This window comes from Asparagus officinalis, chromosome 6, assembly GCF_001876935.1.
Source record: "Asparagus officinalis chromosome 6, Aspof.V1, whole genome shotgun sequence".
Lineage (NCBI taxonomy): Eukaryota > Viridiplantae > Streptophyta > Magnoliopsida > Asparagales > Asparagaceae > Asparagus > Asparagus officinalis.
This window is the reverse complement of record NC_033799.1, coordinates 69457603-69485360: the sequence shown is the minus strand read 5'-3', so window position 1 is coordinate 69485360 and position 27758 is coordinate 69457603. Positions and strand designations below refer to the sequence as shown.

General features: G+C 36.2%; 1 protein-coding gene across 1 annotated transcript in view; it reads right to left on the bottom strand.

The window, feature by feature from the left end:
* LOC109844541 (zeaxanthin epoxidase, chloroplastic) overlaps positions 9952-27758 on the bottom strand; it is a 28905-nt gene continuing 11098 nt past the window's right edge. Inside the window, exons 10-16 of the mRNA XM_020413614.1 lie at positions 13827-13872; positions 13636-13700; positions 13473-13556; positions 13338-13392; positions 11597-11685; positions 11416-11503; positions 9952-10277 (exon numbers count right to left, since the gene is read on the bottom strand). Of these exons, the coding sequence (XP_020269203.1) occupies positions 10197-10277; positions 11416-11503; positions 11597-11685; positions 13338-13392; positions 13473-13556; positions 13636-13700; positions 13827-13872 (508 nt within the window). The 3' untranslated portion in view covers positions 9952-10196. The remainder of the gene's footprint in view (positions 10278-11415; positions 11504-11596; positions 11686-13337; positions 13393-13472; positions 13557-13635; positions 13701-13826; positions 13873-27758) is intronic.

The following is a 27758-nucleotide window of genomic DNA, read 5'->3' as shown; positions in this document are numbered from 1 at the left end:
GTCATAAGTCGACTCACAAACTGTGCTGGAAAATGAGTTTTGTTTCTGCTGAGTCGACCCATGACTTCATTAGTCGACCCATGCATGATGAGCCGACTCATGAATTTTATGAGTCGACCCATAAGTTGGTTTTTAGCCTGTAATGGCTACTTATGAGTCGACTCATGAGTAGTACCAAGTCGACTCATAATACTGTAACGGCTTTATTTCCAAACTGTACTGTTTTTGGGTTGTTGGTCTTTTTGCCTTGTTTTCTCTTGGCTTTGGGGTTCCTATAAATACCCCCACATATCCTCAGTTCTAAATAATCCAAGAAATGTTTTAAATAAGTTTAACAAGGGTTTTAAAGTTTGTTTAGTATGTTTTAAAAGAGTTTGTTTGTGAATAGAATTTCACAAGAGTTTGAGGAGATCATAAATCATGTTTGGGCTTCAATCTACATCCCTCCACTCTTGTTTTAAAGAAGTTTTCTTAAACTCTTTATCTAGCTTATTTATGCTTAACTTGTTATATTTATTTTGCTAGATTAAATTGAGTTTAGACTTGTTTTGATTTATCTCTTTGTTCACACACAACCTATTGAGCTTATTATATTTACATTCATAGTATAATTTGGGTTGTGGGTTTGTGACAATTGAGAGTGAGCTTAATTAAGTTCTCATCCATTAAAGAGAACAACCATTGTTGTATTTGTGAACCTAATTGTGTAGATCACTTTGTAATACACTTGTACACCGTGGTGAGAGACGGGGTCGTCCCAAGAGGAGTGCAGTAGGTGGTAATACCTAGAGGTAGGTTGTAATTCCTAACACTTGAGGGAGACACGGACTAGAGACCAACACTTAAGAGGGTGTAAAGTGGGATTGCAAGAGTGTAAGATTGTAAAGTTTTCGGTTAGCTAGAAAACTGAGTGTGAGGTGTAAACGTTACTCGGGTGACCATAGAAAACCCGGTTGTAATAGTAGATTTCTCCCCGGGAGTGGAGAGCGGAGACGTAGGACGGAAGGTCCAAACTCCGTGATCATATTGTGTGTTAGCATTGTTTATATTGCCCTATCATAATTGTATCATTAGTTTAGTTTGTTTATTTTACCCTTATGTTAGTTTATATATCCTTGCATATATTTTACTATATATCTCTTTGCTAGGATATATCCCTTTGTTCATATTGCATATTCTTGCTTATAACATATTGTATATCTATCTTGCAAGAATAATTTATTAATAAGTTTTAATTAGCATAAAATCGGATTAGATTAGCATAATCCCCTAATCCCCCCCCCCCCCTCTAGGGTCTAACACTAAATTCGAGTAATATTTCTCCTCGTCTTCATCAAAATCCTCCTCTCCCTACAAGTACGGAAAGATCATGTCTTTGAAGGAGGCATATTCGTCGATGAAGGCTACAAATGACTGTGCTCACCATATCTCCTCTCCAATCAAGGAGTTATCCAATCAATGTATGCCAACTCTGACGAAGAGGGCTCGTTAGAGGTGACGTCAACGCCAAGCTCGTCAAATTTCCAAGGTGTTAGAACAAGTCGATGGAGTTTGTTACTATGCAGACTTGGAGTCTAGGAAACGTCATTTAATCCAGCCACCTCAATAGCAGAATGGATCCTTGTCAAATGCTCCAAGCCATTAACGAAAGAATGGATCATTGTCAAAAGGAATCGTTCAATGTTGAAGGAGCACATCCAAAAGCGACGCGCACATGCTACCAAAATCCAAACGAGTCTTGGTGTTGAAGGCAAAAACATCACCAAAAATAGCTAAAATGCTTCTGCTTAGGGCGAGACACGACTCGTGTCTCGCACCTGATTGTAGCCCTGCGGGCATTTCTAAGCCTCCATCAGCCTCCGAGCCCACTCGTCTTGCTCCTGCACCTCCGGCAAAGCCCTACGGCAGTATGGATTTGTCCAAATTTAAAATTTCGATGAAAGATCGCTTGGGTCCTCTACACGAAGATCGAGGAAAAACTCCATTGAATAAAACCCGACTAGGGGTCGTACAAATTCTCCCGTCAAGCCAAAGGCTGCTCAAAGGTATCCTGCCACCTCCAAACCGAGACACCTCATTGTACGTGTTCGTGCGTCGTGCACAAGAGGACTCCTGGCATTCATTGCCTGGGGGTTCGTATTGGAACCCAAGAGCCTGTTAAGATCTCACGTTCGTAAGGGGGTGCTTCTAAATGTGTGACTCCTGATGTGACCTTGGATCATTCAAAGGCAACAACGAATCGTCTTGAGAATGTTAACAAGGCTCTTCATCCCCAAAGGAAAACGTGTTCATCAAAAGACAATGTTATACTTGGGGTATCACACTAACAAGTGATGGATTGCTCCAATGAGCTACACAATCAGGCTAGGGGTGTGAACAAATCCCAAAAAAAGGATGTCCAAGAAACTAACTCTCAATGTCCATGTGGGAGGCTTATCAGGATGGTATTATCAAAATGTAGCTTCCCCAGGACTATTTTACAAAGGGTCTTGATATTTGAGAAGCTTGATACTGAAGCATCGAAGCCCAAGCGAAAATGTTTCCATGAGAGAAAATCCACTATTCAGGATGATAAATTCCCTGAAGTCACCATCAACATGGTTGACAAAAGAAAATCAACACGGCGCTCGAGTGATCCTAATCCTGACTTTAGCCCGGGAGGAAAAGTCGGTCTAGGAATTGCCTAACGAATGTCTCGGCTCCAGTTAGAAGCCATCAGACATAAGGATTATCCGAGGATGCACAAAGGACTGTCTTTAGATAACAAGCTGTCAGACACATGCTCTGTAGTCGCTTCAGATGATGAGCCCTCAGATACGTGTTCTGCAATTGCCTCAAACGACACAATGTCCAGCATGGGGGAAGCAAGGGAGTCATTCATGATCACCCAAGATCAAGTGGCTCAAATGCTTCAAGAAGCTTTAGCTCGACAACGAGAAGAGCTTACAGCTAAAATGAATATGCAAATGGAGCTGAACATACAACGGGTGAGGGAGTTACATAACCTGCAGCTTCAAACTTTATCAAATCAGCAAGCTGAATTTAGCCGCCGCACCCAGAACATCATAGTTAACAGTGATCCAGAAGTAGATGAAGTCATCATGACTGACGCACCCCCAAAAAATACTAGGAGTGGTCTATTCACACCCCTCAATAACACTGGGGGTGATTCAAATGCACCCCTAAAAATAAAAATGCTGGTGGTGGTCTAACTCATTCTCCTCAATGTCCTTCGAATAAAGATGTAGACAACGACGAGATGATGAAAGATCTGCAGAATAAGGTCAATGCCTTAATGTCTACTCAAGAAGTGAGAAGAACGGGCATTCCGTGCCCATATCTAAGAGAGTGGGATTCAATCCCGTACCCAGAGAATTTCAATCTAATTAACTTCACGCCGTTTAATGAGAAAGATTCGCCTACTAGCACCTAATATATTTTAAGTCCCACCTAGGAGTGATCTCTGGTAATGAACCCCTGATGATTCGGTCATTCGTGGGCACCCTTCGTGGGGTGGCCTTCGATTGGTATCGACGTCTTAAGCCGGGGAGCATCAATTGCTGGGACGACATGAAAAGCTCGTTCCTCAACAACTTGTTCAACAATGACATCGAAGTGTCGATCAGAGCTCTTTTGGATGAGAAGTAGAAGGACAGTGAGTCAGTTGACAATTTTTTCAAACGCTTCCGCAACAAGGCAATGAATTGCAGGGATCCTGTCACATAGGAGTTCATCTTGCAAACATGTCACAACAATCTCTCCATCGATGTACGCGAAGTCATGGGGGTTGTCCCCTCAACCACTTGGAAAGAATTAAAACTACATGGCGAACAGGTCGAGCGTTTCCTCAAAAGAAAGGAGCTCGAGAGGGGCTAACTGACGACTAAAGTACCTACAACTGCTGACGATATTTGATATTCATCAACAGCCACCTTGGAGGTAACAAGGGACTCTTAATCTGAAGTTTCAGAAGGAGTATTCTTTCGAAGATGATAAAGTTTCAACCATCTTCAAATACCTCCTCCCCAACAATAAGATCAAGCTACCACCGATTACAAATCAGGAGGAAGCTAACAAGATTTCGGATACTAAGTACTGTGTGTATCACAGGAGGGTCCATCACTCCACCAAGAATTGTATTACACTGAAAAACAACATTCAAGTATTGGTTGATGTCGGTATCATAACGCTGAAAGAAGCCGAATGAGAATGGCTACCTCCAACGGGTATATGAGGTAAAACTGATTCCCGAAACTCCCAGGAGTATACGAGTATAAACTGGTCCTCCCCGCTCCAACACCTTAAGAGCCTAAACTGTGCAGACTTGACGGGACATAAATATGTACCAAAAGTTGTAAGTGCACAACCAATCAAGTTATAGTATAAAAATTTATTGATCCCATGAGGAAGGTGTTTGTAGGAGAAAATTAGAATCGGTTCTTATGCTGTGTGCGTGACAATTAGGAGTAATGAAAATTTTGATTGTGGAGAGATATGAGGAGTGTTGTGAATATGTGCAAAAGTCAATAAATGAGATTTTATATGATAGAAATGAAGAGTGGATGTGATAAAAGAATAAATGAAATCATAAGGAAAGAAAAATAAAGGAAATAAAAATCAAGAAACAAATAGGTTCGGCCAAAAACCAATTAGTCGAAGTCGGCAGACTTCTACTACAAGACCAAGAAAAGAATAGGTACTAGATCCGTGTAACTTAGGATTTGATTGGGTCAGGATGCAGTTTTTAGACAGGATCGCGTCATGATTTCCCCTTCATAAATTGATTGGGATTGGATATACCAAAACAAAAGTATATCACTAACTCCTTCATCATGGACAGGAAAAAGTTCTATGGAATTCATCCATGAAGATTAATGAAGAAGGATAGGTATTTTCTCCGAGATTTTACAAATAGCGATTGGATCCGTTGGAATGAATTATTGTTTTTATTTTTCTGTAGAGAAAATCAAGAACTAAGGAAAAATCAAGAAAGAAAAGATGGAGGATTCAATTAAAGATATGAGAAATCTAGAATTGAATCCACTAGCTAATCTCACTTATAAGATATGAAACATTCTCTTTTTCACATTCTAGTTTAGATTTACTAAGTATAGATTATCAAACCACTTAAGGGAAGTATAACCTATCAAATTATCATCCAAATAAAATTATTACTCATGAAAAGAATAATAACTAAATAGTAATTCTAGAATTCCTTCTACCAATTAGTTCTTTAGTTGAATATCCTAAGCATGAATATTTTAAGCATGAAAGAAAGATTAACAAATCATAAGAGAAATAAAGCTAGTTTCATGTAATTTCGAGAGTTCCAATAAAATTAATTCCACATCTAAGAAAAGGACAATTCCTTAGAGGGTTCTAGCCTTAAGGCGAATCAAAGAAAATAAAAACAAGCAAAAAAAAACTAATCCCAAGAGGATTCTAGCCTCAAGGTGAATAGTATAATAAAATAAAATCTAAGCTACAAAATAATTACAAAAACTAAGCTATAAAATAAATTGCAAGAATTAAATGCATGAAAGTAAATCTATACTACAAAATATTAATGTAAATCTAAACTACTAAGCAATAAGAAAAGAAATAAAATAGAAAATAAAATAAAATAAAATAAAACAAACCTCCAAATTGATCTTCATCTTCATCTTCATCATCCAACAAAGAAAAAAAATATGAAGTGGTGAAAAAATTCTTGTATTGATTGTAACAAAAGTTACAAAATTAGAAGGTCTTCTCAATTAAAAATAATCATCCTCTCCAAATAGAGTTACAAAATTTTTCACACCCTCAACCCCTCACTCTCTACCCCTATTTATAGTAAACATCAATGAATGTGAGCCCTTGGATCAGATTCTTATCCAAAACCCTTGATTTTCATTCTTTGATTCATAACAAAATCATCAGCATCGATGCTAGCATCGATGCTGGCATCGATGCTAGCATCGATGCTGGAATCGATGCTCTTATCAAAATTCTGACTTCATGGTTGGCTTCGTCTTGTTGAGATAGGTGATTTTTTATATATTATATGTTAAATTCTGCCTTCCAGGATGGATGGAATTGCGCATTCACGATCATATCCAATGGAGGTTGGTGGAATAGTGGAGTGAAGCAATGTACATTCAAGTTAAAGATACAAGTTCAAGCTTCATCCGCAAGAGTACCAAGTTGAGCTACAATGAAGATCAAGATCAAGCTTGGGTAACATTTAGTTTAGGAGTTTATATTATGGGTGTTAGTACTTTAAGCTCAATCATATACACACATACACGTTTTGGTTTTGTATATATATAGTTATATATATACATATATATGTTTTGGTTTGATAGTTTTCAAGTTTTAATATGAAACAATTTAATATAATTAGAAAACATATTTTTGTTTCATACTTATATGCATATATATGATTTCATCAATATCAATTTTAGTTAGTTCAATAAAATCATGTTTTAGTGCATTATACGTGTATTTTGATAAAATACTACATTCATTGTTTATAGACTTCATAACAATAGTTTACATCTTTCTTCAAGTCTATAAAATCATTTTGTAAAGTTTCAAAACATGGTTTAGCCAAAATGTCAAAATTCATATGTTTACATTTTTATGTTTTGGACTATTTTGCAAAATGATGATATTTTTCATTTGAGAAGTCCTTTTTCGAAACCAGTCATTGTAGCATGTTTATTATCATATCTACAATTATTCCCCAAACTTTTATATTTTTTAGAATTTATTTGATATTTTTAAACAGGGTTTTAGGCCCCCCGCCACAATCGACCGCGTAAGTCTCTGGAAGTTTTCTGGGTTTCTTAGCTAGCTTGCGGTCGACCGCGAGTTTTCCACGGTCGACCGCCGTTCACCCCAACGGCTCTTTTGTACAGATTCGTATTCCTGATTTTTTGGGATTTTTTGTTTTGTTTGGGGTGTTGGCTGTTGGTTTCTCTTCCTATAAAAACCCCTCAACCCCTCTTCTATCAGTAAGTATTGGAGAAAGTTTTAAACAAGTTTAAGAGGGTTTTACAGTTTGTTTTGTTTTCTGGGGTTTGCTTTTACAAGAGGAGCTTGCATCATCTGTTGAGGAGTTCATCTTCAATATCTTCTCATCCTCTCTTTGTGTTTATAGAGAAGTTTTCTAACTCTTTTCTCTAGCAATATTATTATTGATTTTTATATTCTTATTATTACTAGTTTGCTATTTGAGTTAGATTTAATTTTACTCATTGTTTACACACACCCACATTGAGCTTATTGTATTTTCATACATAGTATATTTGGGTTGGTGAGAGTTGTAACAATTGAGTGTAAGATTTTATTGTGTTCTCATCCATATTAGAGGACAATCATTTATTATAATTATGCTTATTGTGAGGATCACTTTGTAATACACTTGTACACCGAGAGAAGTGTGTGGCGAGAGTCGGGGATCGTCCCAAGAGGAGTGACATCGGTTGACGAACCTAGGGAGAGGTTGTAACCGAGCACTTGAGGGAGACACATCTAGTTCAACACTTGAGAGGGTGTAGAGTGGGATTGCAAGAGTGTGTAAGTTGTAGAGTTTTCGGTGAACTAGAAAACTGTATTGTGAGGTGTAAACGTTGTTCGGGTAAACGTAGAAAACCCGGTTGATGATAGTGGAGATCTCCTCGAGGTGAGGAGCGGAGACGTAGGTCGTGAGGACTGAACTCTGTAATCATGTCGTTTGTTTGTGATTGCATTGGCGCACTTACTTTTATGTTCATATCTTATATCGCCTTTGTATATTGCTTGTTGATTATTTTGCCCACTATCGAGTTTAGATTGTTTACCCTTGTGATTATATATCATTGCATATATCTCATAGTATATCTCATTGCTATGATATTTACATTTGTTCATATTGCTTATTCTTGCTTATATCTCTTGTATATCTATCTTGCAAGAATATATTTGTATTAGTTTTAATTGGTATAAAATCGGATTAGATTAGCATAAGACCCTAATCACCCCCCTCTAGGGTCCAACAATTGGTATCAAAGTTTGGTGCTCTTTGATTTAAGGTCTAACCACCTTGAGTTAAAGATCCAAGTTATCTTATTTGTGCTAATCTAGTTATGATTACTTTTATCTTGCTTGCATATATTCACATCATGAATATAGGTGCATTTTGTTTAGGCTATGATCCAAATATTACTCCAAAATATAAAAATTTCCCTTATGCTCAATGGTGCTCTAAATTTAAAATATTTATTGAATCTAGAAGCTCTAAATTTAAAATATTTGTTGAATCTAGAAATATTGACTTATGGGAAGTTATTAATTGTGCTTATATTGTGCCCACATTGGAGAAATCCAAGTGGAGCAATCATGATCATAAAATGTTTACAATGAACAAGCTTTTGTTAGAATTTTTGCTTAATGCTTTTGACTCATCCTTTTCTAACAAATTTGTTTATTTTGATAGTGCTTACAAACTTTGAAAATTCATTGAAGCACATCAATGAGACTTGGAGACAATCCGACAAGCTTTAGAATGCCTCTCACTTTTGACACATTATCCTATAATATTTTCCTATAATTTAGACAATGGATTCAGGAAATCGATAAAGAACTAGAGATTCCCTCTCACTTTTGACAATTTACAGATTCATTTTGAAAGAGGGTTCAATATTCATAAGTTGTTTGAATGCCAACCTATTGTTGAAGTATTTACAAAGCTAGGATCATTTTAATGATTACTAGAAAACTCAATATAGCCAACCCTACACTTGTTTGAGAATTCTATATGCAAGTTGGGTCAGATCTACCTGGGGCTCAATTCCACCACTGTTCGGGGATAACTAAAATAGTCATGTCTAGGCTTATCTAGAAGATCTTTGGACTGACCAACCCTCCTCGACATTGCCCTGATTTCTTCCAAGTTTCAGCTCAGTTAGGTATAGCCTATGATGAATACAAGCGAATGATGGAGTATCTGTTTACTACAGTACCTAGGGCTAGGACCTAGCATTTATGCATTCTTAAGAAAGAGTTCATCCTCCTTAATATCTTTCTTAAGTTTGACCTACACCCAAGATCCTTATATTTGAGGCAATGAAGAAGAGTATTTCTACTCAAGGCAAGGGGCCCACTACTTCCACTTATACTTCTTCACATAGACTAGCACCAGCTTAGCAAACCCTACCTACATGGCCTCCGCCACCCAGTGATGCACCGACTGAGTGCATACCACAGATGCTTGGTGATCGCCTCTATGCTCTTGAGATGGAGTTCCACCAATTTCATATAGGGTTTCAGTAGTTTCAGAGTCGGTACCCATTTTATTAGTATCAGTATTATATAACATCGGTCCTTCATGAGATGATCCCCGAATCTATGGCCCCACCATCTTATTAGCCTCCACCTCAGCCTCCATCACAACAAGATCCACCACAACACCACCACCACGCCGTCAGCCTAGCTGCTACATGACTCGAAGAATGAGGAGGATATCGGCTATACTGATACAAAGACGGACTACGAGGACGTGGATGTCATAGGGACAGATGATAAGGATGATGAGAATGATGATCAGGGAGAGGATGATCAATCTGGTAATGATGAGCAGTGAGGATGTTTCTATTTCATATCACCCCTACTTGTACCAACTGTATCTGATGCAGCCACTGTATCAAAAGCCTACAGCAAGATCTATGGTAAAGAATGTGGACATATTAGTCTAAGACAATGAGTATTGTTACTGGAAGATTTATGCTATTTGAAAGCAAGTTAGCAGATTCATTATTTCACGGAGGAAAAGGAGAAAAACTCTCTACCTCTTCGTTCTTCTGCTCTCAGAACTCGTTTATGCTTTTTCCCTAGGATGTGCAGAAAATGAACATATGAAAATTACAAATTACAAGAGAAATCTCAATTGCCAACAAATCTATTCAAAATTACGTTATATATATATAGTAGCAAATCTATTCTATTTTATTTGAGAAATACTATTAAAATTTTTAAAATACACAATGATTATGAACATCAATGAGCAAGGAATTGACTCAAAATGTATATTCTATCGAATCAAATTACTGACTCCTGCTCTATTGCTGAGGAAGAAAGGAAAAAGCATGATATCTAAGGAGCTTCCTTCACATTGTATACGCCTGTTGAATGCTGTACAATAACTCTCTATCATACAATCAATTTAGAGTCTTTCACACTGCCTGCAGTATTTGTTGCTCTTTCTTTGGGGGAGCTCCCGGAAGTGTCTTGAGCACCTTCACTCGAAACACGGCCTGCACCGAAAAGGATAACAGTTGAGAAATAGAAGGATGAATGGAGGCGTTTATTCTTAATATTTTTCTTGATTCTACCGAGAATCATTGGCATCTTACCTTACCTTAACTCCTATGTGATGTGTACATGTGAGCCTATATTTTCTGGTATGCGCATGACCATATTATTAAAGAGTATAAAGATGAAAATTTTATGCAGTCATTCCTTTATGGCTTTTTGCCTATTTTATTCACAATTTACGGACTTATTGATTTCATTAATTTCATTACAATAGATTGCCTTTACTACTTAATCAAAGATTAGATCTGATCATCTTTTATCTCAGCAACCCGAAGTGCCCAAATCCCAGAATTGGTACAATGTGATTGTAACTACTCCACTTTTTGTTCTCATTGCCCATAATCCCAAATGCACGTTATCTTAATTTTTTTTTCTCTTTTTGTTCAGTTCCAAATCTTATTTTGAGCTAATAAAGAACGAAGGCAAACCGCAATTAATTTAGGAACTGCAAAACCATTTCATATGAAATCAAGGTAGCTTCACACAAAATTTAACCAAAATTTCAGAAACCTCCACTTCTTTACAGTCATGAATAAACCAGCTTTATGAGCCTCATATCAAAGTGCTTGAATATCAAACAAAGAGATAAAAAAAATGAACAAAAAGATGGAGTTTTTATAGATATACCCTCCAAATTTAGCATTTATTTATTTACTTCTCAAACATGCTAATTGCATGTTTAACTAGCAAAATTACGAATCCTTGGCCAAAAGAGTAGTTATGTCTATAGCAGAATAGAAGCATGGATTCATCAGTTACAGTCTTAATAAGCTCACATAACTATGACTCCTCTAAACTCACTCTTACCATATTTTATAACAACACATTCAATATTTCTTAATGTTCCCCAGCTAAGGTAATAAATATCTTCATACCTAGCACTTACTCTCAATTCGGATCATCCTCAGATTTTAAGCTTCACACTTCCATTAGTATTATATGTATATGATGTTAGATTAAATTCAATATGCAAAGTTGCGAACTAGTCCATAGTAATAGCTTTGAATAAAAATATCCTAGCCAAGACATTATTGTAGGAGATTGTAATGCTTAAAGCAAGGATGAGAGATAAATAACCTTCTTGTCAGAGCCGAATTCAATGACATAGGATGGGTGGAAACGAACTGGAAATTTTGGAGGTACTCGGTATCGCCTCCCTTCATTGCTGAAATAAATATCCAATTTAGTTGACTTCTTAATTAATGCTATATTACATTAATGATATAAGAAACATAACAAACTGAATTGCAGAACTTACTCAGTAATCCATGTGCCCTGCTCACTACATAGATCAGTTAAGTAAAAAGCGTTGTCTTTGCAACTAATTTGGGCATGTTTTTCAGCCACCTGAGAGGAGAAAGGTCTGGTCAAACAATGAAAAGGTAGCACTAGTAACTAATTGAAAGACAAAGCTATTGAGGTACAACTTTTTGGTAGTGAAATGATGTTGGCTGAAAGGTATTTATCAGTTAGGAAAAACACTTAATATTAATAAATTATATCAAACAATGAATTGATAGATATTGTTAAGAGTATAAAATCTAACCCTAAACACCCTCACCACAACTTCGGTGTGTTTGTGCAACCTAAGACTTTAAAATTGTAGCAAACCAATCCAAATACAAATCCCACCAACCAGCATACTTAAAAAAAGATATAGCTGTGTGCCGTCCAGCTTTCTACCCATGAAAAGGGATCTCAACCTTGAATGCATGTGTGTGTGTTTGTGCGTGTGTTTTGGGGGCTACATTACCTGCGTACTTCTATCATGAAGCTCTACCCTTAACTGACACGTATCAGATACCGACAATCCTTGGACACTTCTATCAGGTATTGTACCCATACCGGACATCGACACTCCTTGAATAGACACATGCTCTTATTCAAGCATGCACTTAGTTATATATGTTCTAATCTAAGACACTTGTTATAAACTTCTTGGAAGTATGTCCTACATTTCACATCCACTTTCTGAAAATTGCAGGTCATGAATCGGGCTTATTTCAGTGAATACTCAGTTCAGAACTATGTTTTGGAAGGTCATTTTGGGTATGTATTAAAAAAATGAGTGGTTTTACAATTTATAATCTACATAATAAACGAAACAAAAAAATTCACTTAACATTTTATTGTTCTTGTGAAAATTACTAATTTCAATGTGCATATAGCCGTGTTCCTGTAGCCTACCTTTACCAATTTGCCATGTCCTGTACCAGTACCTGCACCTCTACCGGTACCCATGTTCATGCAACATAGGTTGGGAGTTGTTAGTGGGGCATGGGGGGTGAGAGTATACAACTATAACTGTGTGGAGTGTACACTAGAAGCGATATTATTCTCCGGATAGAATTTTTTAATGTTCTTCACTGCCTGGTTATGCTTTAAAAACAGAGGTTATTCTTAGAACAAAAACTTTGAACAAAGGAAATTTAATTTTTTAAAATTTCAGAAATAAATCTGGAAATAAAAGAATAAACTATCAAAACAGTAAATAAAAACTTCAAAGACCTGCAGAAACCCAATGAGCATGCACAGTTCAATTACTGATTAATGTAGCATAAAGATACTTAAGAACTTAATGGTTAGTAACTTAGTATTTGCATTGTTGGGACACTAATATATGATTTGTGCGTGTCTTGCGGAAGGCACCTTTTGAATGAATTAGACGAGCCAAAATTGGGTATAATTAAGTTATTATGTGTTGAAAAATATGTCACATGGCTGGCTTTATTTTCTTTTGAACATACTTCTCCCTCCCTCATGCAACCAAAATCTTAAACTTGATAGGACTATGAGATTATCATTTATATCCTCGATAAGAAGAACTAAAATCATTTATTTCACGTTCCCTATGATTTGAGTGAGGCGATAATTTTCTACCAATACCACTCAAAAGCACTCTGCAAGTAAATTATATCTGGGACCTACCAACAGGAATAAAACCTGACCTGCATACAAATGATTCAAAACCTCCTAGCTCAGAAGTGTCCACTACTTACCTGTGGAAAAGATAATTCTATTGATATTCCAGGCGACGCTGTATGAGATTGACTCCTGTAGTGCATAAGATACATAAGAGAAAGCAGTGAGATGAAGAAACATAATGGACAATATATAAGCCTCCTTAATCATACCCAATGATACATGGTCTTCTCTCATCTTTAATCAACTTAATGGGCTGCCCTCCATTAGCATTATTTACAGGGAAAAGATACCACCTGCGTACAAAAGGAAATGAAGTTAGCAAAGAATAAGCCACATATTAGAACCAAATAGTCGATGACATCTTTTACATACTCTCCACTAAGAGCACGTTCCATGGAATCGTCATCTTCAAACCATCTTTGCAACATGTCATTTGCCTTCATTTGTCCAGTATAAGTTAGGTTTAATATAGTTTCCATGAAATAATTTCAGGAATAAGCAGATAACTTGCAATATTTGATTCATAGTTAGAAATTGTCTTCAAGTGCTAAGTAAAAGTCTACCTTGTCAGTGAGGCGACAGCTTAGGGATCTTCCTTCAAGTTTTGAACTGCAAAAGAAATAGTCCAAAACTTGGTAAACTTCACAGGCCAATAGCTTGACAGATTTTGAAAATAATCTCATAGCTGTGGATTGCAAAACTCTGAATTTTGATGATGACATGTAGTTAGGGTAGATAGAAAAATTTTAAGGTTATTCAAATTTTAAACAGCATGTATGCCAACTGTCATAATGCTTGAACCGTTGAAGTACCTCATTGGAAATGAAATCAGAGCACAATCTGGTTATAAACTGATATCCGCAGGTTACATTGTCTAAATGGAAGGCAATAAAATGAATTATCTGAACCAATCAAATCAAATGCCAGCCAAACTTCCAACCACCAATTTCTAGAAATATGTTTTAAGCACAGCAGAGGAAAAGGATAGGAAATACAAAAGGTTCAATTATGTCTAACTACAACGCAATACAGTGACTTATCTGGAGGAATCAAATTCAATAGCAGCCAAAACATGAAATCAACAATTTCTAATTAAATATGTTTAAAGTAAAGCCGAGGAAAAGGTTGGAACAAACACAAAGTTCAGCTATGGTAAATAATAAAAAAAATAAAAGGATTTGGAAAGACTAATGACTTCAGAATTAGCAAACATTTTTTATGTTGACAATCGTTCTAAATATCCCCAATGTGGCCGTTATATCGGCCGATATATCCTTTTATAAGGCTTTCAGCAAAGCTATATTGTCTCAAATATCCTTTACCAGTTTTGGTAAATATCCTAGACGTGACCGATATATCAGCCGATATATCCTTTAATGAGGCTTTTAGCAAAACCATATGGTCTTAAATATCCTTTACCAGTTTTGGTAATTTTTAGGCAGTATATCATGATTTTCTCGACGTTTCACTTGACATTTTGCCCTAAAAAAATCAACTGAAATGTTGCAATGCTGATCTGATCTTTTATTTGTTTTAAAAGGTTAGTTTGGATTTGTGGTTCAATTGAGGTCTAAACCCAAATATAATATCTGCCTATGTAAATAATAAAAGATACAAACTTGTGCTCAATTGGACCAAATTATTTGCAAGAGTTCTGCAAACAATATCATCTTTCTCCACAGCTTTGATCTTTGGTGCCTCAAGTATGAATATCTAATATATGTATAAACACATTATTGGAAATTACAACCCGATAATTATTAAATATCTTCAACACATGCTGTCTGATATAATTTTTTTCCTTTCGACATGTCCCCAACATCCGACATTTAGAACACTAACTTTGACCAGTTAAGGGAGGAAAGTTGTATCAAGTGTTCAAGACACAAAATAAATTAAGAAGACTAAGGCATATATCTGAAATAGAACCAAAAAGTAAGTAAAGTAAAAAAATTGTTAATGCTCATTAAGTTTTTTCTAAGGCAAAATAATCCACAAATGTTAAGACTTAAAAACTAGGCCAGTAAACTAGCAAGTTATGAACACAACAAACTGTAGCAGTAGCAACAACAAAGCCTTTATCCCAAATATTTGAGGTTTTGGGATCAGCTACATGAATCCTATTTTTTTCATTTTGTTCTATTATGGATCATCTTAATTGCTCCTAACCAAGTCCTTCTTAGTTGCTATTTATCCCAAAGTTACTATTTATCCCAAAGTTACTATTTATGTCAAAGTTAACCATTATTACATCATTCTTAGTTGTTCTCAACCAAGTCCTTTTAGGTCTACCACTAGATCTATTTGCCTCATTAATTATAATATTATCACATTTTCTAATCAGTGCCGCTAAGGGGTCTCTGTTGTACATGACAAACCAGCTTAATCAATTCTCTAATATTATCCTCAATAGGAGCAACCCCTAAGTTACTATGATTGTATTCATTTCTTATCCTATCTTTTAATGTATATCCACAAGACCATCATAAAATTCTCATTTCTGCTGTCCTCATGTTTTGCACATGTTGCTTCTTAATTGCCCAAAATTCCGTTCCACAAAGCATTGTTAATCCTACAACCGTCTTATAGAATTTTGCCTTTAGTCTCATAGGTATTCTATGATCACATAAGTGATCAATGTTCAAACAATTAAGGCTATCTCAAACTGAGCATATAACTTGACAGGTCATGAGCACAAATACACAATTAAGGCTATGTCAAACTGCGGCTATAATTTGACAGGTCTCAGACAACTAGCGATTAAAATTATTTCAAGAGCACGAATAGAAATTGGTAGGTTTCAAATACAAAGTCATTAATTTTTAAACAGTGGTCAAATATGATTTGGAATGGGTCATGGGAGGATTGCTGATGCTTGTATATTATGGGCTAATTGCGAACACACCTCCTGTAGTGCCCCCTAATTGCAGATAGACCCTTCTATTTGTCCTGATAGACACCTTGTAGTATTTACCCAAGGGCAGATAGACCCCCATAACGAACGTTTTCGACTCTTTTTAGAGTTAAAATATTGGCAATTACAAGTTTATCCTCCTCATAGAACTCAACTGGTCTATCGGCTCCCGAAAACTATTTTTGACTCTTTTAAGCATAAAAAGTGTAATAATTCTAAGTTTTTTTTGGCTAGATATATATATATAAGGAAAAGTAAAGGGGCTTTTATGCAAAATTTCTTAGAGGGTCTATTAGTAAAAAAAGAACCTTTATAAATTTTCCAAAACCCTACATATTTTACCCGTCAGCCTCTTCTTCCTTCTTCCCGTCTTTTTCAGCCGCATAAAAAAAAAGTCAGAGAAGGGGGCCACTATAAGGATCAACGGGATTTTTTTTGGGATCAAAATATTAATCAAGGTATTATCCTTTCCTTTTCTTTAATAATCAGTTCATATTATGAAGGACTTTGACTTTATTCATGAAGCCACCCGCCGTACCCCTAGTTAACTATAATAGTACCTAGATCAAGTTTACTTTATCTGATCCAGACTATAGCAGGTCCAGGTCCTCGCTTTTTAAATTTAAAAAAAACGATGAGAATGCACAACCAGTTTCTCAATAAACTATGTAGGCTTGATTGAATGACAATTATGATCTCGTATGTATGTTAGTCAGTTAGTAGGTTATGAGGGTAGAATATGTAGTAGTATTAATGATTGTTTTTTTTATCTTTAGGGATTCCTAGGGATTTCACAGAAGCGTCATAAGTGTTGAACTTGGATTGTTGGTTGGTTTAAGATAAGTGGTGAATTTATACATTATTCGCTGTGTATTTTTCATATTCATATAAGATTATATTAACTATGTGTAAGTTTGTTCTGATGGAATATATCATTTTGTATGGTTGCTCGCATACTAATTGTTGATTAGATTAATGCACGTGGTTATTTAGTATTAGCCTATGCTTATTTTTTTGTCAATTGTTATTATTTTCTTTGTCAATTGTTATTATTTTCTTTATCAATTGTTATGTCTTTTCATATAGTAGTAGGTTGAAATGCATATGTGATTGATTGATTTCACTATCGATTGGCCTTTGGCATTTTTGTATAACGTATTTAGTTTTACCGACTTCGTTTAAAATTTTCTTAAAGCATATGCATCTCAGGTCAATATATCGGTATATGTCGGATATAAGCAAGTTATTAAAACAGGGTTTAATGTGCCTCTATGAGGTTTCTATTTTAGCGCTAAGAGCCCAAGTTTGGGTCTCACCGTCCCTACCACGGGCTTTATAATAGTGGGGTTTGCCATGTCAACCGGAGTATCGAAGTGTTGACCACATTAAGACGTGACCTGCTTATTTCCATTGCATGTATATATTTTAAAAGTGTTGCATTATCGATTTTACTATTTTAGTATTTCGCTTATCAAGTCAATTTATTTTAGTTTTGCAAAACCAATGTCTAATATATGAATTTATCCAATTATTGAGTTGTGAACTCATTGTGTTGTTTTCATTCTTTTCAGAGACTCGGAATTAGGTGGAATTGAGGATTTGCCAAATTCTTAGAACGGAGCAAGGAATATAACTCGAGATTGTTATTGTGTTCTAGACGAAGGTTAAATAAAATCTTTAATGTTTAGTTGATGAATTGAGAGTTTTGTAATAATGAGATTCTTTCTTTAGGTTGAGATTTATTTAGAGTTGAGGAATATTTATTTTTATCAAGTTAATTGGATTAGTGTTGACTTTTGGGATTATAGAGAATATTTGTTGTTGGTTTTAGTTCAATGAAGAGATTTATTTTAGTGGTCTTTTGATGAATGTATATTTTGAAGAACTTTTTACAGGTTTAGTCCGGCTCTAATATGTTAGCCCTTGTCTTTTGATGATAATTTACAACCATCATTATCGGTACTAATTGCTTGTTGAGTGATATTATAGTTAATATGTATATCAAGCTAGTTAGTATCATATATGGAGGATTGGATGGAATATGAGCTACAACGTTAATATATATAGGAGGTGGAGGGAATGTGATGAAGCAAATGTTAATCGAGAACAACATATACAAGTAAAAGTTTCATCAAATCCAAGCAATATCAAGACTCAAAGAAATGTTATTCTATGTGAGGATATTTGCTAGTTTTTCTTTTCTCTCTAGCGCTAGACTGTAGGCAAGTAGTTGTAGATTTTATTTGAAGCTGTTCGGAATATCACACACTTACACACTTTCAAAACTTGTATTTTGGTACTTTTATCAAAATGATGTTTTTCATAAATACGAGGACCTTTTGGCAAAATTCCTCTTCAAACAAGTTTGTCAAAATAATTATAAACTATTCCCAAAGTTTCACATTTTTTAGAATTTATCTGATATTTTTAAACATGTTCTTAAGTTGAGTTTTCTGTGCAAATCTGGTTTGTGCATGTTTAGTCGACTTATAAGTCGACTCACGAAATGCAGCGAAGTTGTGATTTTTCTTCTGCTGAGACGACTCATATAAGCCGACTCATTAGTCAACTCATAAGTCGACTTATCATAGAGCCGTTGCACAGTAACGGCTAGTTTTAGAAAACCGGATTTTGGGGGATTTTGATGATTTCCTTGGGGTTTTGGCTGTTGTTATTTTTCACTATAAATACCCAACTACCCCATTTATTTTTCCCACCAACTTTGCAAGAGAAAAATCAATTGTGTTTAATTCTTGAGTTTAAGAGCCTTAACTTTCAAAATCCAATTCCTTGTTTTACACTTGCACATCCCACATCCAAAACTTCAAGTGCAATCTCTCTCCTTACCATAGAACGGTTGTAAAAGAGAGCAATTCTTCATTTGCTACCATTGATTGCGTGGTGATCTCGTGGAGATCAATTGTGTCATGAGATCTCGTGGAGATCAACTGTGTCGTGGTGATCTCGTGAAGATCAACTGTGTCATGAGATCTCGTGGAGATCAACTGTGTCGTGAGATCTCGTGGAGATCGCTGTGTAGAAGTTTCAGTTTCCAAACCGGGTTGTGTAGTGGATTCTCCTCGAGAGTGGGGGAGCGGGGACGTAGGCTAGAGAGCCGAATCTCGTGAACACATTGCGCATCACTTGGATAACGATTTCTATCTTATCTCTTTTTATTTTAGCATTATATTTTGCGGTATTTACTTGTCTTAATTTTTATTACATAATTATTGTCTTAAGACCCTAATCACCCCCCCTCTAGGGTCTAACATAATATTCCTTTTAGGTTCTGAAATTGGGGTCGTGACAGAATGGTATCAGAGCCTAAGCTGTAGGTCCTAGTTAGAGTCGGAGGAAATAATAATGATGATGGAATATAATGATGGAATACGATAATTTATTTTTGAAGTGTGGTCGAGGGCAATATGAACATTATCAGATCAAATTTCGGGTATAGGAGTATATAAGCTTAGAACCATGGATCACATAATCTCTTTAGTTTTGTTGTCTTAAAGGTAAAAGACTTAGTCTGGATAGTTTAAGGTATGACTAGTGTATGTATTTCATGAAAAATAGTATTTGATTACTTATGCTTGTGATGAATATGTTATGAATTGATTTAATAAAGATTAATACGATGAATATTTTGTACTAAACATATTTATTTTTGGTAATATTAGATTGAGATGGCTCGTGGCAAGAGAGGTTCTAGTATTGCAACGAGGCGCTCTTCTCCTAGACTAAATGCTAATGCAGGGGTTACGCTACCTTCGAATATACCCCAATCGAGTAGTCGTCCCCGGACTAGGGTTGGTGAAAATGATGATACAGGTCGACAAAACATCGAGACCCCTAAGGGCCTGTTTGGATTCGTAGGGAGTGAAGGGAAGTTAAGGGAAACTGAGTGAAGGGAAGGGAATGGAAAGGAAGGGAAGGGAAGAGAATTCCCTTCCCCTTGGTTACACCCCAATTTGGGGGGTAACAATTTTTATACTATTAGGGGGTAAACCAAGGTGAATGGAGGTGAATTAACTTCACCTCCTAAGTGTTCCCAAACAAGATGAATGGAGGTGAATGGTTCCCCTAACTTCCCTTCACCCTCATTCCCCTCAATCCAAACAAGCCCTAATGTTACAAATGAGGCTCCTGATGGGAATGTCAGGGGAAGATCAGGACCCAAAACTCGTGGGGGTATGACTACCCGTATTGCTAGGACTATGAGAGGGATTACCGGAGCTCAGTGGGGTGTTAAAGGACTCGCCAGTTTTATTGAAATGCAGAGTGATTTCATGGAGAGACAAATGGAGATCCTTGAAAAGTAGTCAGTGGCAACTGAGAAGCTGAGCGAAGCACTAAATACTCAGAAGAAGACTAAACCTATTGCCAGTGACTTCGAAAATTTTAAGAATATGTCTCCACCATATTTTCACGGAGGTTCTGATCCAACAGCAACACAGAAATAGCTGAAGAAAATGGAGAAGTACTTCAGAGCCTTAGGATGTTCAGAGGAGCAAAAAGTTATTTATGCTACATTTATGCTAGAGGGAGATACAAAGATCTGGTGGGAAACTAAGGAGGCCAGTTTATCACTTGAGGGGTAGGATATTCCTTGGAGCAGATTTGTTAAATTATTTAGGTAAAAATATTTTCCCTTGTATGTTCGATCTCGCAAGAATAGGGAGCTTATGGAATTGCAGCAGGATGACATGATAGTGGAAGAATATGAAGCTAAGTTTAATGAGTTATCTCGATATGCACCTGAGCTAGTCGCAGAAGAATTTGATAAGATAGAGATGTTTGAGAATGGACTGAGGTCAGAAATTCATCAGAAGGTTACAGTCAATGTTTTAAATGTCGGCCGACATGTCCGACTTGTCGGCCGACATATCGGTTTGAAGGCTTGACCGACACAACATGAACGTTTTCAACTTGTATGTCAGTTTTCAGTGCCAAATCAGAAATATCAGGATCATATCGGGCATATCGGTCTATTTTTTAGCTTTAAAAAATCGGTCGACATGGTATTTTTTTTAAGATCTGTTTTTTTGTTATCGGGTTTGGGTTTAGTGATAAATACCCAAATCCGTTTGACCCATTCTCATGTTTAAGGGTTTCTTATGAACCTGATAGAAAGAATTTATGAACCTAAATCCATATATTATTTACTTTTCTATATGTTTAGTCTATAGAATTTTGATAGAAAGAATTTATGAACCTAAATCCATATATTATTTACTTTTCTATATGTTTAGTCTATAGAATTTATAAAGTATGCTTATATTGAATTTATTCCATATATTATTTACTTTTCTATATGTTTAGTCTATAGAATTTATAAAGTATGCTTATATTGAATTTATAAATGCTTAGATTATATTTAGAACATGATATTATACATATGCGCACTACCCGATATGACAATCCGATATTTAGTCAATGTCCTCCGATATATCCCCAATTTCCGCTATCCGATATGGATTTCAGTCATCCGACATTTAAAACCTTGGTTACAGTGATCATGTCAAAGACTTTTGAGGAGGCAGTGGAGCGAGCAAAAAGGGCTGAAAAAACAAGAGAGAAAAGATTACAGATGAACCAAACAAAAGCTGGGACCAAAAAAAGCGGATCAGGGATGAGAATAATCAGAAAGATAAGTTAGCTTTTAAGCCTTTTAAGAAGCCAGCAGTTCGAGGGTCAAGAGCTCCAGTACAGAGATCGGGCCAGTTTGTGCAGAGAACAGGTCCTCTTATTCAGAGGCATGATGGACAATGTTATAGATGTCGTAATAATCACAAAGGCTGTTATTATCCTTTATTTCGAGGTTGCTATAAGTGTGGCAGGCAGTGGCATATTGCGAAGGACTGTCCAATAAAGAAGGGACCCAAGACTGATGATTAGAAAGCGAAGCCTGCACCTGGTGATGGTCAGAAATCTAAGGCACAAGTGAGAATATTTGCTTTGACGAAGCAAGATGCTCTCGCATCTAACTCTATTGTTGCAGGTTCACTCGTTATTTCCTCTCAGCTCGCACATGTGTTGTTTGATTCTGGTTCTTCTCATTCATTTATATCTTATAGCTTTGCTAGTAAGTTGGATAGAACTCCAGAATTTTTAGAATCTGAGCTATCAGTTTCCACCTCATCCGGTGATTGTATGATCACTAATCACATCTTTAAAGGATGTGAGGTCATAGTGGGAGATCGAACCTTGCTTGCGAGTCTTGTGTTACTTGATATTCATGATTTTGATGTCATTCTTGGTATGGATAGGATTTCTACTTATCATGCATCTCTAGATTGTTTTCAGAAGCGAGTTTCATTCAGAATTCCTGGGGAGTCAGAGTTTTGTTTCGAGGGATCGGGTGTTAGTGTACCTCCATGTGTTATTTCAACCATGCGGGCTTGTAGACTTCGAAGAAAAGGTTGTAAATGTTATCTTGCTAGTGTAGTTTGTACCGATAAGAAGGAAGTTTTTTTGGATGAAATCACAATTGTTCGAGAATACCCTGAGGTTTTTTCGGAAGACTTGCCAGGACTACCACCTGACATGGAGGTTGAGTTCCCTATTGATTTGATTCCAGGAACACGACCGATCTAAAAAGCACCTTATCGAATGACACCAGTAGAGATGAGGGAGTTGAAGACTCAATTGTAGGAATTGTTAGATAAGGGGTTCATCAGGCCGAGTGCATCTCCTTGGGGTGCTCCAGTATTTTTTGTGAAGAAAGATGGGAGCATGAAATTTTGTATAGATTACCAAGAATTGAACAGGGTGACTGTGAAGAATAAATATCATTTGCCTCGGATTGATGATTTATTTCATCAGTTGAAGGGCGTCCAGGTGTTCTCAAAGATTAACCTTCGGTCTGGTTATCACCAGCTAAAGATTAAGCCTGAAGATGTGTCGAAAACTGCATTTAGAACAAGATATGGACACTATGAATTCTTGGTGATGCCATTTGGATTGACAAATGCTCCAGCTCCTTTTATGGACTTGATGAATAGGGTGTTCAGGTCTTATCTTGACCAGTTTGTACTTATTTTTATTGATGATATTTTGATCTACTCTAGAAGCCGGGAGGAACATGAAGAACGTTTAAGAACTATTTTGCAATTACTTTTGAAACACAAATTGTATGCAAAGTTGAAAAGTGTGAATTCTGATTGGAGAGTGTCTCATTCTTAGGGCATGTTATTTCTAAAGAAGGAGTGTCGGTTGATCCTTCAAAAATAGAGGCAATTGTTGATTGGAAGAGACCTAGCATCGTGATCGAGATACGAAGCTTCCTGGGATTGGCTGGTTACTATAGAAGATTTATTGAGGGATTTTCCCGCATCGCAACACCTTTGACTCGATTGACTCAGAAAGGGGTCAAGTTTCAGTGGAAAGAGAAGTGTGAGCAGAGCTACCAGGAGTTGAAGGATCGATTAGCGTATGCACCTATACTCACGATTCCTTCTGGATCAGGTGGATTTGTAATATACAGTGATGCTTCTCATATTGACCTTGGTTGTGTTCTTATGCAGAATGGGAAGGTAGTAGCATATGCATCTAGACAACTTAAAACTTATGAAAAACTACCCAACACATGATTTGGAGTTAGCTATTGTTATCTTTGCATTGAAGATCTGGTGGAACTATTTGTACGAGGAGATTTGTGACATCTACACAGATCATAAGGGCCTTAAATACATTTTTACACTTAAGGAGTTAAATATGAGGCAAAGGCGATGGTTGGAGTTAATGAAGGATTATGACATTATCATCCATGTAAGACAAATGTGGTAGCTGATGCTTTGAGTAGGAAGTCCAATGCTAGTATTACCACTTTGATCACAAATCAGAAGCATATGTTGGAGGACTTGAGAAGACTTTATATTGATATTCGACTTCGAGGATCTGGAGTGATGTTTGCTCATTTTAAAATTCAGCCTGCTTTGATTGACAGGCTTGTGGCCGCACAAGGTGATGATGCAGTTCTTATAAAAATTAAAGCAGATGTGGAATAGGGACTTCAACAGGAATTTATAGTTCATGATAGGGCTTTGAGATTCAAAAACCGCTTATGTGTACCTAATGATCCGGAGTTGAAGAAAGAAGTACTAGAGGAGGCGCACCGTTCGGCATACAGTTCATCCCGGATCTACGAAGATGTATAGAGATTTGCGAGAAACATTTTGGTGGAATGACATGAAACGGGATATTGCAGAATTTGTGTCTAGTTGTTTGGTGTGCTAACAAGTCAAGATTGAACATCAGAAGCATGACGGATTACTTCAGCCTCTTCTAATTCCTGTGTGGAAGTGGGAGGAGGTAACAATGGATTTTGTGACTGGTTTTTCTAGGAGTCAAAGTGGTAATGATACTATATGGGTGATTATTGATCTACTTACTAAATTAGCTCATTTCTTGCCTTGTAAAATCACACATTCTCTTGAGAAGCTTGCTGAATTATATGTTAAGGAGATTGTGAGGTTGCATCGGATATCGGTGACTGTTATATCAGATAGAGATTCGAGATTTCATTCTAGATTTTAGCAAGGTCTGAATAATGCTCTGGGAACACAATTGGGTTTCAGCACATCTTATCATCCGCAGACGGACGGGCAATCGGAGAGGACTATTCAGACATTGGAGGATATGCTTCGTGCTTGTGTTTTGGATTTGAAGGGTAGCTGGGAGAAACATTTACCTTTGGTGGAGTTTGCATATAATAATAGCTATCAATCTAGTATTGATATGTCCCCTTATGAAGCATTATATGGAAAGAGATGTAGATCACCTATTTGTTGGGATCAAGTAGGAGAAAGAAGGTTGCTCGGTCCTGAGATAGTGCAGATTACTACTGAGAAGATTCAACAGATACGTGAGAGACTTCGTATAGCTCAAAGCAGACAGAAGAGCTATGCTGATAATAGAAGAAGAAAGTTAGAGTTTGAAGTTAACGATCATATTTTCTTTAAGAGTATCACCTACTAAGGGAGTGATGAGATTTGGAAGAAATAGGAAGTTGAGTCCGAGATATATTAGACCTTTTGAGATTTTGGAGCAGGTTAAAGCTATAGCCTATAAAATTACATTGCATCCAGAGTTGGTTAAATTTCATAATGTTTTCCATGTATCAATGCTGAAGAAGTGTGTACTTGATCCGAGTCGTGTATTGAATTATGAGCCTCTTAGGATCAGGGAAGATTTGACATATTCAGAGTATCCGATTAGAATTTTGGACCGGAAGGAGCAAGCTTTAAGATCAAGAATTGTTAAGCTAGTAAAGATTTTATGGAAAAATCATTCAACTGAGGAAGCTACCTAGGAGCATGAAGATGAGATGAAGGAAAAATATCCTAAATTTTTTTAAGACTCAGGTATGTCCAAGTTTTGAGGACAAAACTTCTATTAAGAGGGGTAGTATGTAATAATTCTAAGTTTTTTTGGCTAGATATATATATAAGGAAAAGTAAATGGGCTTTTATGCAAAATTTGTTAGAGGGTCTATTAGTAAAAAAAGAACCTTTATAAATTTCTCAAAACCCTACATATTTTACCCGTCAGCCTCTTCTTCCTTCTTCCCGTCTTTTTCCGCCGCATAAAAAAAGTCAGAGAAGGGGGCCGATCATACTATAAGGATCAACAGGATTTTTTTTGGATCAAAATATTGACCAAGGTATTATCCTTTCCTTATCTTTAATAATCAGTTCATATTTGAAGGAATTTAACTTTATTCATGAAGCCACCCGTCATACCCCTAGTTAACTATAATAGTACCTAGATCAAGTTCACTTTATCTGATCCAGACCTATAGCAGGTCCAGGTCCTCGCTTTTTATATAAAAAAACGATGAGAATGCACAACCAGTTTCTCAATAAACTATGTAGGCTTGATTGAATGACAATTATGATCTCGTATGTATGTTAGTCAGTTAGTAGGTTATGAGGGTACTTGATTGAATGACAATTATGATCTCGTATGTATGTTAGTCAGTTAGTAGGTTATGAGGGTAGAATATGCAGAGTATTAATGATTGTTTTTTTATCTTTAGGGATTCCTAGGGATTTCACAGAAGCGTCATAAGTGTTGAACTTGGATTGTTGGTTGGTTTAAGGTAAGTGGTAAATTTGTACATTATTCGCTGCGTATTTTTCATATAAGATTATATTAACTATGTGGAAGTTTGTTCTGATGGAAAATATCCTTTTGTATGGTTGCTCGCATACTAATTGTTGATTGGATTAATGCACGTGGTTATTTGGTATTAGCATATGCTTATTTTTTTGTCAATTGTTATTATTTTCTTTGTCAATTGATATGTCTTTTCATATAGTAATAGGTTGAGATGCATATGTGGTTGATTGATTTCACTATCGGTTGGCCTTTGGCATTTTTGTATAACGTATTTAGTTATACAGACTTCGTTTAAAATTTTCTTAAAGCATATGCATCTCAGGTCAATATACAGGTATATGTCGGATATAAGAAAGTTATTAAAACAGGGCTTAATGTGCCTCAATGAGGTTTCTATTTTAGCGCTAAGAGCCCAAGTTTGGGTCTCACCGTCCCTACCACGGGTTTTATAATAATGAGGTTTGCCAAGTCAACCGGAGTATCGAAGTGTTGATCGCATTGAGACGTGATCTGCTTATTTCCATTGCATGTATATATTTTAAAAGTGCTGCATTATAGATTTTACTATTTTAGTATTTCGCTTATCAAGTCAATTTATTTTAGTTTTACAAAACCAGTGTCTAATGTATGAATTTATCCACTTATTGAGATGTGAACTCATTGTGTTGTTTTCATTCTTTTCAGATACTCGTGATTAGGTAGAATTGAGGATTTGCCAAATTCTTAAAACGGAGCAAGGAATATAACTCGAGATTGTTATTGTTATTGTTATTGTCTTATAGGCGAAGGTTAAATAAAATCTTTAATGTTTAGTTGATGAATTAAGAGTTTTGTAATAATGAGATTCTTTTTTTAGGTTGAGATTTATTTGGAGTTGAGGAATATTTATTTTTATCAAGTTAATTGGATTAGTGTTGACTTTTGGGACTATAGAGAATATTTGTTGTTGGTTTTAGTTCAATGAAGAGATTTGTTTTAGTGGTCTTTTGATGAATGTATATTTTGGAGGACTTTTCACATATTTAGTCCGGCTCTAATATTCCTTTTAGGTTCGGAAATTGGGGTCATGACAAAAAGAAAAGTGCTCAAAGGGTCATCCGCACAAATAGAATTATAGGACGTCTGTTTGTAACTGGGCAATACTACAGGAGGTCTGTTCACAATTAACCCTATATTAATTGGCTGCTATCAGAATTCCTATGATTGTGATACCAGCAAAATCTTCAAAAGTCATGGAACTAAATGCCACAGACTATAAGGGCTGCATGAAAATGTTAGGTTCGCCCTGTTAGGCCGTAGATTGGGTCTCGCTCACATTAGAATGAAGGTAGTATCTCAGCGCAACACATAGTTTTTTTTTTATGCTTTGGTTTTCTTTTTTTTCCCCTTCTTTCCTCCAATGTAGTTAGCCTACGTAGGCTTTCTTATCAGAGAATTCTTATCAGAATTCGGCCTTTTG